The sequence below is a fragment of the Vipera ursinii genome, assembly GCF_947247035.1.
Source record: "Vipera ursinii genome assembly, chromosome: 1".
NCBI classification, from domain to species: domain Eukaryota; kingdom Metazoa; phylum Chordata; class Lepidosauria; order Squamata; family Viperidae; genus Vipera; species Vipera ursinii.
This window is the reverse complement of record NC_139512.1, coordinates 61,273,621-61,287,267: the sequence shown is the minus strand read 5'-3', so window position 1 is coordinate 61,287,267 and position 13,647 is coordinate 61,273,621. Positions and strand designations below refer to the sequence as shown.

The window sequence follows — 13,647 nt, the reverse complement described above, 5'->3', positions numbered from 1 at the left end:
ATGAAATGGTTGCAACTTCAAGTACATTTTGTGCTGCTTCTGGATCTCCTTTTGAGACTTGCAGCCTGCATTCGTACATTTATACAGCTTTTTCTGCTTAAGCAGCATTCTATGTTCAAGTGTAAATGTGGCCTTGGAAGATGAGCTGAAAGCCTCAAGTAAAGGAGAAAGTTGGTAAATGCATGACTAGGTAGGATCACATGATATCAAGTCCAAAGGGACAACTCTTTTTGCCTCTTGGCTTCCATGCCCAACTTTTACATATTTTTTTTCCAAATTAGGAATTTAGCTATGACTGTTTTTGAAATATTTTATGATAGTGCAGCTAGTTCCGAATTAGCAGACCTTTGTTGAGAAGACAACACATTTGCCAGGGAAATTTAAACAAGTTAAATTATGCTCTCATTTTTACAACTTTCAAAAACTTGCCTCATTGTTTTATTGTTTCTATTATATTTAGTACTTTACTAATTGTAAACTCTGGTCCACCTAGGGAAGAATATCTTTAAAAATATTTTGAAATTAATTATTTTTTCTCCTCCAAATTGTGGTCATTGAGGATCAGTTGGATTTTCAGTATAAACTTGGCTATTAATGTCTCTAGAATGTTCTTATGATTAAGCCCCAACTCTACAAAATGCAAGTTAACGCTATATATGAAATCCAAAACCCTTTGCTTTTTTTTAAAAAAAGGGGGGAGGGGAGAGAAATGGGCAGATTCTGAGTGACAGTAGAAATGACTGCAGGGGCTATTTTGCCAGTGACCTGTGTCATCCCTTAAGTAAGATAAACTTCTCTTTGTATCTCAGTAGCTTGGAACAAGTTGGAATGTGCTTACTGATATACAAAGAACCTTCTGTGGCATTTTTTCTTCAGACCACAAATACCATAAATAGTTGTAGATAGTAATTAGATAGAAAACGGCTGCCTTTTTTTTCTTTTTTGGCTACAGGTAGAAAGAAAGATCTTATCAGACTAAATTTCTCACCTGCCTAGGGCAGCAATAATTAGACATAAGCAAATTTAATGGAGCTTCTCTGCTCCAGAGGGCATACCATAGTGCTTTAATAACAGTGTGCTTTATTAAAGGAGGTTTAAGGAATGACGGCTGTTTAACATATCGAATGGCAGAGAAGTTAAGGTATGGGTTACCATTTTACTTTTAGATGAATAATCAAAGCTGCTTTTAAACTAAATTGCAGTAAATGTGTTTAGAATAACCCATTTAAAAGGCTGAGTAGTAATGCACATTAGATGGCGTGTTGCGCTGAAGTGAAAGAAATCAGTGAATATGTAACTTGAGCCTGACATTTATCAACCCTGGCATGCTCCTATAGCTATGTTTTCCATTAGTTTAATGGCATTGGTAGAAAGGTGTAAGATTATAGGCAACATATAATTATACAAGTAAATACACATTAATTCTAGAAATCTCTTTTCAGTTGGCACTTATAAATTAATATCTCTGGATGATGACTTTCTGACAAGGGCAATTTTTTTTCTTACTTTTCCTTAATCAGACATCCTGCTGTAACCTCTTTTTCCTCATAATAGTACAGAAGTCCACTTCCATTAAAGGATTCAGATAATTGCTGTTTCTATAAGGAGACTGATCTACAGTGAATAGGTTTTGTCTTGGTTACCATTTATACAAAAAAGTAATGAAACAATGATTGTGCTTGGCCTATCAAGGGTTCAACCAGGTTTGCATGTACGATAATTTTTACAACTCTTCTGTATGCTAAGCCATTATTTGGATGCCTTATGTTCCAGTGAAGCAAAGAGAGGGTGGGAGAGAAAAAATTTAAATCGTTTGGGTCTTTGTTCACACTAGAAGGTTTAACCAATATGTTCCTTCAGTGACTCCCCAAATTAAGATGAACTGGCAGGCTGTTAACAATGTAGTGAAAAACAATCTATTAGAAGAGGCAACACCTTAAACCAAAGGGAAGAATTGGTTAGAATTCATAAAATATGACTTTCAGTAAAGATGTGTTGAGTGGCATTTCAAGGGTCTCTGTTCTAGATCCTGTGCTATTCAACATAACTGTAAATTATTTGGATGATGGGTTAGAAAATATAATTATCAGATTTATAGGCCACAGTAAAATAAGGCATAGCAAACATTTTATTGGAGAGTATCAAAATCTAGCAGGACCTTGACAAGCTGAAACATTGGGCAGAGAGCAGCAAAAGATGTATCAGCAGAGACAATTGGAAAATCCTACATTTGTATAGGAATCTGTTTCTTTCCAATGATTAAAAAGTTACGTAGAAAAAAATGAAAGTCATTAGTATAGGATGGGGAGAACTGTACTGACAACAACACATGTGAAAATTTTCTGGATGTCTTGATCATAAATTGAACATTATTCATGATTATGATGCAGGTTTATTATGAACCAACAAAGAAACAACAACACAAATATAGTCCTAGTGTCAAACCTTCAAATGCTCTGAATTCAGCCATGTTTCTTTGCTTTTCAATTGCCACAGCAATGGGAGGGGGGAGATGCATTATTATAGTTTAATCAAAACAATAACTTTCTTGTGAGAACCAAGGTCAAGCAGCCTTAATGTTTGGCGGGCTAGAGCTACCGTTAGGAAGCCTGCTAAAGGTTTAATTGGGGATAGTGATTTACTTTTACTTTGCAACCTTTTTGGGGGGGCAGCTTTCAGCCTTGGTTTCACCTATATTCGTGCTGATATTATGTAGCCATTAAAAGTGTTTTTTGAGGAAAGCAATTGCCTCAGAGTTCTTATTTCTATTGGTCTCCTCTATCGGAACCATGACACCTAGACTGTATCAACTGTGAATGAATTCATTGTTCCTCTTTATTCTGCATTGATTGGACTGCACTTAGAATACTGCATCCACTTCTGGTCATCATATTTTAAGAAGGATATTGACAGAACCAAGTGGATAGAGATAGTTGTCTTCATGTATCTAAAGGCCTGCCTTACAATATAGAAGGCAGACAGAAATTTTCAGAATTCTTTCAAAAGATAGGATAAGAACCAATATGTTTCAATTATATGGAAATAGATGTAATCTGTATATCTGGGGGGGGGGAAATCTTTACAATAAAAGCTTTTCAATAATAGAACAGTCTGCCTCAGGAGGATACCGTAGATTCTCTTTTGCTGGAAATGTGACCATCTGTTAGGAATGCTGTAGTAGGGGATTCCTGCACAAGAGGGAGTCCCAAAGCATCTTCCATTTAAGCAGACAGTAAGATCTCAGCTAACCTGTGATCCTCGAAAGAACAAGAAATTTTTTTTTAAAAAAAACACTTATTTGTGGTGCCTTGAGAAACAGAAGTAGAGATAAAAGCATGTGTGACTGTTATCATTACTTGTAATGCTTATGTATTTGTACCTGAAAACTGATACATATTAATAACAAGTCAATGCTTTAAAGTGATGCTCAAAGAAAAAGTGCAAGTATTGGAGGAGAGACTAGAGACACCTTAATTCATAAAAGAGGAAGGAAATGAGTTAGTTCAACTAAAGGGCTGACGGAAGAAATGAATCAGGAAAAAGCAATGTAAGGAGGAGAATTAGTCAAAGAGCTAGACCAGTGGGTGACAGTGACAAGAGGAACAAGAATCATGTAAGGTGTTCTACAGTGCTGGAACTTAGAATGAGCGTAGACATCCTCATGGAAAAAAAGAGACCCTGAACCTTCAAGGGAAGAAAAAGTGATACTGCTAATCAGGAAGCAGGAACATAGTTTTTTGAAGAACAGAAGGAATGCAGCCCAAAAAAGAAAAAAAAAAGAATTGTGATAATTAGTGTCTCACTGTCATGAGGCACAGAAACAAAACATGCTAACTGGAGCCATTGTCTCATGAAGTGTGCTGCCTCCTTGAAGTGCATATTAGGTTGTGAAAAAACAACTTCCAAGATACAGTAACCACTGAAAATTATTTCTTTGTGCTCATCCATGTAGGGGTCAGTGATACTGCTATGAAAATTATAGCCATATCAGTAATGATACTCAACAATGTAGTTGGTAGTCTCATCTATCTCTTGAGTCCATGGGAAACTACTGAAGAAAAAAAAAGATATATTGGTGCATTGTGTCAAAAGCACATATTTGATTTCTGGAAAAATGTTACCTGGATTATGTTACATATGTATGGTTTCCTATGCATCTATTCAGATACTAAAGCTGCCTCCATCAAAATTTCTTTTTTCTCTGAGAAGTCATCAGAAACAACTGTCTTTCATTTCTGCATTAATAACATAGTAGTCCAATTTTAATTCAAACACTTGGCCTAAGAAGATCTTGATAGTCTACCAAATTGTTCTATTCTTTTAAATGGCAAGTATCTTCAACTTAAGTGATCTTCAAATGTTTCTTTCCTCTTGCATCCTCTAAGGATATTCTCTGCAGCCTGAAATATCACGACTTTTTGATGCCTTCTGTCACAATCCTTCTATCTGTCATACCAGCTTATCATCCACCCACACAATTTTCTATGGTGTTTTCGCAACCTATCATTAGATATTTTTTTAAAAAAATCTCTGCTTTTTTTGTTGTTCACCACCTACACAAGACTAAGATCTCCTAATGAAACTGATTTTTGCCCTTGATAGTGTAGAAATGAACATGATGGTTCTTTTTCTACCTGCAGTTTCTCTTCAAGGTTACTTAGTTCAACTTAAGGCAATGATTTTTATAACAAACCTAAAGTGAAAAATGAATCTAGGCCTACAACATGTGTATTCATTATTATTATCTACCGTATAGGGAATTCGGTCAGGGAATAGTATTTACCACTTAAAACAAGATTATCAAGTACCCAACTGCAATTTTTCAAGATCCTAATTCAAAATGCTGAGAAATTTCAATTCATTCCTCAGAATTATATATTATATATTCTCCCTAATCAGTCATAGGAGATGAAATAAGCATTGTACAGCTTATAAGTACTGTAAAAATGGCTTGAGTGTGAAATACTTCAGTCACTTCTAGAACAGATTTTCCACCTATTACTCAGGTGAACTGTTGCTTGTCATCTTCAGTTACTGCAGTTGGACTCGGCATTCAGAAAGCAAATACATACTTTTGTTGCCTCACTCTCTGAGCATAAAGATATCATCAAAAGGTTGGAAAAATGTCCAGTGCCTTTGGCTTTTGCTGACATGATTCAACCTCTGAGAAGACCGTAAGAGAATATTGACAGATTGTCTCTGTGTCTGTCTCTGTACATGAGAATCTTTTTGCAGCTCTCTTTGGAATAAAATACTGTAATAATGAAGAGGAAATACCTGATATGAGTACTTCCACAGGAATTATAATTGTGATTTTAGTTTGTAAACTTTGGGTTCTTCAGATTTCTGGATAATGTACAGGGAGTGCAGAATTATTAGGCAAGTTGTATTTTTGAGGATTAATTTTATTATTGAACAACAACCATGTTCTCAATGAACCCAAAAAACTCATTAATATCAAAGCTGAATATTTTTGGAAGTAGTTTTTAGTTTGTTTTTAGTTATAGCTATTTTAGGGGGATATCTGTGTGTGCAGGTGACTATTACTGTGCATAATTATTAGGCAACTTAACAAAAAACAAATATATACCCATTTCAATTATTTATTTTTACCAGTGAAACCAATATAACATCTCAACATTCACAAATATACATTTCTGACATTCAAAAACATAACAAAAACAAATCAGTGACCAATATAGCCACCTTTCTTTGCAAGGACACTCAAAAGCCTGCCATCCATGGATTCTGTCAGTGTTTTGATCTGTTCACCATCAACATTGCATGCAGCAGCAACCACAGCCTCCCAGACACTGTTCAGAGAGGTGTACTGTTTTCCCTCCTTGTAAATCTCACATTTGATGATGGACCACAGGTTCTCAATGGGGTTCAGATCAGGTGAACAAGGAGGCCATGTCATTAGATTTCCTTCTTTTATACCCTTTCTTGCCAGCCACGCTGTGGAGTACTTGGACGCGTGTGATGGAGCATTGTCCTGCATGAAAATCATGTTTTTCTTGAAGGATGCAGACTTCTTCCTGTACCACTGCTTGAAGAAGGTGTCTTCCAGAAACTGGCAGTAGGACTGGGAGTTGAGCTTGACTCCATCCTCAACCCGAAAAGGCCCCACAAGCTCATCTTTGATGATACCAGCCCAAACCAGTACTCCACCTCCACCTTGCTGGCGTCTGAGTCGGACTGGAGCTCTCTGCCCTTTACCAATCCAGCCACGGGCCCATCCATCTGGCCCATCAAGACTCACTCTCATTTCATCAGTCCATAAAACCTTAGAAAAATCAGTCTTGAGATATTTCTTGGCCCAGTCTTGACGTTTCAGCTTGTGTGTCTTGTTCAGTGGTGGTCGTCTTTCAGCCTTTCTTACCTTGGCCATGTCTCTGAGTATTGCACACCTTGTGCTTTTGGGCACTCCAGTGATGTTGCAGCTCTGAAATATGGCCAAACTGGTGGCAAGTGGCATCTTGGCAGCTGCACGCTTGACTTTTCTCAGTTCATGGGCAGTTATTTTGCGCCTTGGTTTCTCCACACGCTTCTTGCGACCCTGTTGACTATTTTGAATGAAACGCTTGATTGTTCGATGATCACGCTTCAGAAGCTTTGCAATTTTAAGAGTGCTGCATCCCTCTGCAAGATATCTCACTATTTTTGACTTTTCTGAGCCTGTCAAGTCCTTCTTTTGACCCATTTTGCCAAAGGAAAGGAAGTTGCCTAATAATTATGCACACCTGATACAGGGTGTTGATGTCATTAGACCACACCCCTTCTCATTACAGAGATGCACATCACCTAATATGCTTAATTGGTAGTAGGCTTTCGAGCCTCTACAGCTTGGAGTAAGACAACATGCATAAAGAGGATGATGTGGTCAAAATACTCATTTGCCTAATAATTCTGCACTCCCTGTATGTAGGGTTGAAATCACTCTCCATAGCTTTATTTTGCTATAATGAAACCAATTTAAATTTGATTCTAATCATGGAATATATAAGTTAACTTTTCAGGACTTGTTTTCACAAAGCATCCAGAGCACTGAGCACTTTGCTCCAGAGGTTTGATTCTTACCATTGCATGGCTTCTGTCACTCGCTTCAGCTTCTGCCCACCTAGCAGTTTGAAAGCATGTCCTATGCAAGTAGATAAATAAGTATCACTTCAGTGGGAAGATGATCCAGCGCTTCATGTAGATGTGTCACCCTTTGTTTCGACTGGAAGGAATAGCGAGTCACAAGCCATCAGCATTGACAAACTCTAGCTTGTGTGTTGAGTACCAAACAAACCACAAGTGCCAGGACAAAAAAATTTTCATCAAAATGTGTTGAGTACCAAATTCAATGAGTTTCAAAGCAATTGAGTACCAAGGTATCACTGTACTAACAGGTGTATGAACTAACTGAATTTTTTTTATCAATGATGCTGTTAGAAGATAGTAAAACATTCCAATTAAAATATTTATCAGAATCTAGATTTTTAGACTTTACTATATAAATATGATTTCAGACTCATTATACAACTTGTACCAGCACACACTAACTTTGCATTAAAATTCCAGAGCACAGAAGTTGTGAAGCTAATCCAGTTCATTTTATTTGGTGTTATTAAAAGCCTCTCAGGATGCTTTTCCTATCATTTGTTAGAGTATTCTCCAAGAAATAAAGCATTGGTTGCTTTCTTGACAGTAGATATTAATTGACTGATATAATTCAGTCAGAGAGTTGAAAAATGCACTAAAAATAATGGGGCATAACATGCTAGGGTTAATATTTATTCATAGATGATGCAATTAAATAAAATAGGCATTAACTTCAAGGTCAGCCTCTAAAGTAATAAAACTGAATATTTTAATTGAATCATAATTGCTTCCTCTAGATACATGCAAGTGAAGTAAAATAGATGTCAGAACAGCAAATTATGATTCTTCCTCCTAATTAATTTCTTAATTCTTCGTGGCGTTTCCTACAGCTTGGGCTTGTTGTAGGTTTATTCACCCATCCAGGTTTTCTTTTCCTTATCCCAAGTGATTTTACATTTGGAAAATGGAATGTGATCTTGGTATTAAGATCCTGATTAAGAGAATATCGTCTATATTTTATCAAATTGTCAATAATTGTTCATAGAACTTTTTGGAAACACAAGTTTACAACAGTTGGGCAGAGAGAACAAAATTAAACTTTTATGTTTGAATAAATATCATTTAAATGACACAGTATCCAATAGCAGTGCTATGTGTTGTTCGTAGACTTTGGTCTGCAAATAATATCATCTCCCAACAAATTTGTTTTAGAAGAGAATGGTAAAAATACAATATAATCTGAAATTAATACCATAGAAGGGGAAAAATGAAAAGATATCCTTGAAGTATATCAAAGAATAGAAAAGATATAGGAAGGTAGAACAGACTGTTGCTAAGTACCAAAAGTGGCAACAAAACAAAAGGAAGTTTTGATTCCATACACCACTTATAAATGCTCCAAAAATGTTTGCCTTTTTGCTATTAAAAGAAATAAACACTGAATAAAGAAATATGTGTTTTGGAATATTCATTGTAGAAGAAGTGGGCAGATGCTTCAACCCTGTGAATGTCAAGTGTAGGTTTACACTGCAACCTTATAATTGGGATTGGAAATCTGGAACATTCCCCAAATAACTGGACTCCATTTCTCATTAGCCCAACCAAGCTGATTAATGGCATTTAAAATCCAGCACATCTGGAAGCTCAAGAGTTTATCTAGAATGTATTGCAATATAAGTCCTACAAGCAAAATGAACTATGTTTTCAGCAGTAAAAATGGTGCATATAATTTATATTTGCTTTTTATGAGAATTCGTATCAATCTTATCCTTGAAAAACAAATAGGTTTAGGGAAATAAGTTTTAATACTTTTCCCAATGCTGTGAGAGGTCTTTCATTGTGTAGACTAGAGTCTGATCAAGATTTTCTGATGCTGCTACAGTATGTGACAAAAGATATTCATATGAATTTCATCCACTTGCATAGTATTATGTCTAGCTTGCGCCTAGGAAAGTGTTCAAGAAATTATTGGGCAAAGCAAAATAAATCATTCTCAAGAATTGACATATGGATTTCTAAAAATCTCACAAATAAAATCTCAGAAGTTTATATTGTTAGCAAATCATTCTTAGATCAACTATCCAAATGTTAATATTCAGAAAAAAAGATTCTGAAATATATCTGAAGAATGAATGATTCTATTTTACAGAAAGAGATGATTGTAAAGGATTGTAAAAGGAAATAAAATATTTTAACAATAATTTGGACAGATTAACTGTCTATTTTATTTTATTGATAAGGTCATAAGACTACTGACTGGGATGTCAGCAAAGAGGTTATGAAATATTGTTTCATACAATAATACTGTCTAGAGAAAAAGAAATCCCAGGGAAAGATGTAAAATATACTGAATGAAATTAGAAGTAGAGAGACTGAACTGCAAAATGCACCAAATTTTACACCAAATTAAATTGCTACGTAAGCAACTGTCTGTGTTAACAGTCCGTGAAATCGAAATGAAACTGAATTATGTAAATTTGCAATTTGCAAATATACCAGGAAGATGATTGACATATAAGCTGGGAAAAGAAAATGATAGAGAAAATTCAAGAAGCTGTATTACAAGTTCTAAAAGAAACAGGAAGTGCATGTAGTCCTTGACTTACAACAGTTCATTTTGTAACTGTTCAAAGTTACAATGGTACTGAAAAAAGAGACTTATGACCATTTTTCCCCTTGGTGACCTGATCAAAATTCAGATGCTTGGCAACTGGTTCATATTTATGATACCAGGTGTCATGCAAACAGCTTTTGTGACCTAACAAAGTCAATGAAGAAGCCATATTCACTTAACAACAATGTTACTAACTTAACAACAGCAATGATTCACTTAACTGTGGGAAAAGGTCGTAAATTGGGGCAAAACTCATTTAACAAATATTTCACTTAACAACATAAATGTTGGGCTCAATTGTGATTGTAATTTGATGACTACCTTTAGTTATGAAAAAAATAGAGGATTATCTGCAAAACAATACTTACTAAGCTCTCAGAAGCTCAGAAGCAATTTATAAATGAACCAATAACTGCCTTTGAAATATCAGAAGTGATTAAAAAAACTTAAAATTGGTAAATTTCCGGGTCCAGATGGTCTCACAAAGCCAGCATTATAAATAATTTGAGGATCGACTCCTACAGCTACTAAGGGATATAATGAATTGTGTGCTACAGGGAGGATAGTTTCCACAAACTTGGAAAGAAACTAATATTGTGTTATTACCAAAGGAAGGTGAAGATGTTCTGAAGATAAAAAATTATAGACCAATTTCATTACTAAACAATAGACTACAAACATTTCATTGCAACACTGGAAGAAAGACTGAAGAAATGTCTATAGTCCTACATTCACGAAGACAGCTGAGAGAAAATGTGAGATTTGTTTTGAATGTTACTAAATACTTGTAATTTCATATCAGTTCTAATATTCCAGAATGTGGAGAAAGCTTTTGATAAGTTAGAACTTTATGGTTAAAGTTGTGGAAGGCATAAATTTTGGAGAGAAATTTATCCAAGGGTTTAAAGCAACGTCATCACAGCAAGCAAAGATTATCATTAATGGAGATTTAACTAAACCATGTGAAATTCAAATGGTTACAAGATAAGGATGTCCTCTATATCAGCTGTTTATATTAGTTTTGGAAGTTTTAAATAGAGTTATCAGATAGAGGATGAGAAAATAGTAGGCATAAAAATAGAAAAAAAAGTTTATAAATTGAGAGCTTTCGCTGACAACTTACTTGTTTATGCAAGACCCCAAAACTGGCATAGAACACTCGATGAAGAAGCTAAATGGCTTTGGAGCTTTAGCTGGCTTCAAAATAAACAGAAGATGAAAATACTTGTTAAGAATATGACTTCTTAAGATTATGAAATAATGATAAAGTCAGGTGGAGAAAAAGGCTAAATAAATACCTTGGGTTTACATCGACAAATACGAACTTCAAACAATTTTGTACCTGTATTAATTATGTACCTGTATTAAAAAGACTGATTAATATAGGATAATTTGCAATTATCCCTGTTGGGTAGAAACTGTAATTAAGATAAGTGTCTTACCAATGATGTTATTTTATTTCTACCAAAATTGACAACCACACCCCATTTAAACAATGGCAAAATTCATATGGCAAGGGGGGGGGAAACCGAGAATTAGATACAAATTACTGCAAGATGCCAAAGAATGAGGAGATTTAGGTTTACCAGGTTTGAAATTGTACTTTGATGCTGGCTGCTTGGTCTGGATGAAAGAAGGAATGACTGCAAAACAACAGATGATTCGAATTAGAGAGACATGAAATAAGATGGATGATACTCCTGCTTATAGTATGATAAGGTTGATTTAAGAATTCTTTTGTTAGATGTGCCATACTAAGGATTTGGGATAAATGTAAAACGAGATTCTCTATAACAGTAACTATTTAGGGATCACCTCAGGAAGCTTTTTTCAAAAAAGAAACGATGGTGTCCCCAGATTGGTGGACTTATGGTCAAATAATAACTCATTGTGAACTTACTCTTTTGTCTAAAGAAGAGTTGGAGTCAGAAGGAACTCTCATTGTCATCCACTGGTTAATTGTCATAATCCAAGTTCAATAAAATTATATTATAAAAAAATAAAAGAAATGGCTGGACTAAGAAGCGAAATAGCTTAAGTCATAATAGTAAATTTATCAATGTTCCAACATGGCCTTAGAAAGCTGCATAGGGTGACATATTTAATATATACTGTAGAGTTGTTAAGTTCAGTTGAATGTTTCATTATCATAATATGTATAGTATAATTTGCTTTCTATTTTATAATATTTATTTCAAAGCAAGCACTAAAACAATATACTTTCCACTTGGTGCGCAGGGCGAAGGAAATGAACTTATTTTTGCCCAAGATAAAAATCAGCAGTTCAAAGAAAGTAAGAGAGTATGTTCTGGAAAAGAACAACTTTGTTTCCCCAAAGTTATTTTTGATAAGCAGGAATTGGGTGGTTTTTTTTAATAGTTTCTTTTAAAATGTTAAAAAAAGAGTAAACTGTAACATCCAAACAGTACTTTGTTTTCTAAAATACATTTAAACCTTTTGACAGGTTTAGATCCAGATAAACATCTAGGAAAAACATTGGATGAAATGGAACCTTATCTTTTGAAAGTAAGTATTATTGAAAGTATATATTAAATGCATGGCGCTTCAAAATAATAAAACTAGTCACACTTCATTCCTAAAGAATGTAAGTTTAGAAAGAAAACATTAGATCATAATTTAGCAAACTGAATTTTCCTAATCAACAAATTACATATGTTCTATTTCTTTGAGAACAATTGATTAAAAATAAGGTTTGGATTCATGCTTAAGATTAATTGATTGATTGATTATGTGCCATCAAGTCAGTGTCATTTCTTAACAATCTCATAGAGTTTCCCCAGCAATCGTGCTTAAAAGAGACCTACTGAAGTTAATAAAGCTTTAATTAGTAAAGCATGATGGTAGGATGTTGTTTTCATATTCTTAATGTGGCAATGTTTGGGTGGAGCTTACTATTTTTCTTTATAATGGGAAACAATTCTGAAAGGAAAGCATAAATTGGAAAGAATTGCCAAGAATTGAGTTGGACTCGAGGGAAGTTTTTACGTAACCTTTTAGTGAGAAAATAGTAGGGCTCCACATACTTCTGGAATGATTTGGAAGAAACGTTTCAGACATCATTCAAGTGCAGCCTGCTGTATCCATTGAAATATTATTTCTGTAAAGCTTTTGCATAAGCCTGGAAAAAGATTCTTAGGCTTTATGGAGTTAACCCATTAAATGTAATATGTTCTTAAGACAGTTGCACCTTTTTTCAGGCATGACCTTGTGGGAAGATGAAGACTATCATGCGTTCTGGATTTGATCTGCCAAAATAACAAATACAAAAAGCACTATTTTTCAGGGATATGAATTTTCAGAATACAAACTTGACTACATGAAATATCAACCTCATTTCTTGAATCTGTCAATTATTGCCATGAGTTGATTCTACTTCCGAGCCCTTAAAATTTTATTATTAGTAGATTTCTGAATACTGAAGGTTTTCTTTTATTGAGACAAAATTATTTAACTTTTAATATGTCCATTTAGTTTTTGATTTCATTTGTTTCCCCTGCACAGGCCAGTTTTTTAAACATATTTTAATCACTAACACATTTGAAAATGTTTCCTAAATATCCTGGGTAGAGGGAAGTCCAAAAAGTGTATTTTTTTAAAAAAAATGAGGGGGGAGAAGAAGGGATTGTCTTAGAAATTTATTTATTTTTCTTTTCCTGCATCTCTAAATCTCCATGAGTAAGATGTTCTTTGATAATATTAGCTTTGGATTTTTTTAAAAAAAAAATACTACTTTTCTTTAGAAATTTGCTTGAAAAATCTAGTTGCTAGAAATACTTCTAGTTGTCATTAGTTTTTTTGTGTATTTGTGGATTCTAACTTTTTTCTTCCTTCTTTAACTATGCTTACTTTATTCAAAAAAAGTTAAAATATAAAACACCAAAACTATTTAAGGAAACAAAGAAAAAACACAAAAGAAATAAGACATT

The 13,647-nt window shown here is 34.5% G+C and overlaps 1 protein-coding gene across 1 annotated transcript in view; it reads left to right on the top strand.

Annotated features, from left to right (window-relative positions):
• DPH6 (diphthamine biosynthesis 6) overlaps positions 1-13,647 on the top strand; it is a 236,242-nt gene that overhangs the window by 49,002 nt on the left and 173,593 nt on the right. The window contains exon 6 of the mRNA XM_083373895.1: positions 12,165-12,226. Within this exon, the coding sequence (XP_083230021.1) occupies positions 12,165-12,226 (62 nt within the window). The remainder of the gene's footprint in view (positions 1-12,164; positions 12,227-13,647) is intronic.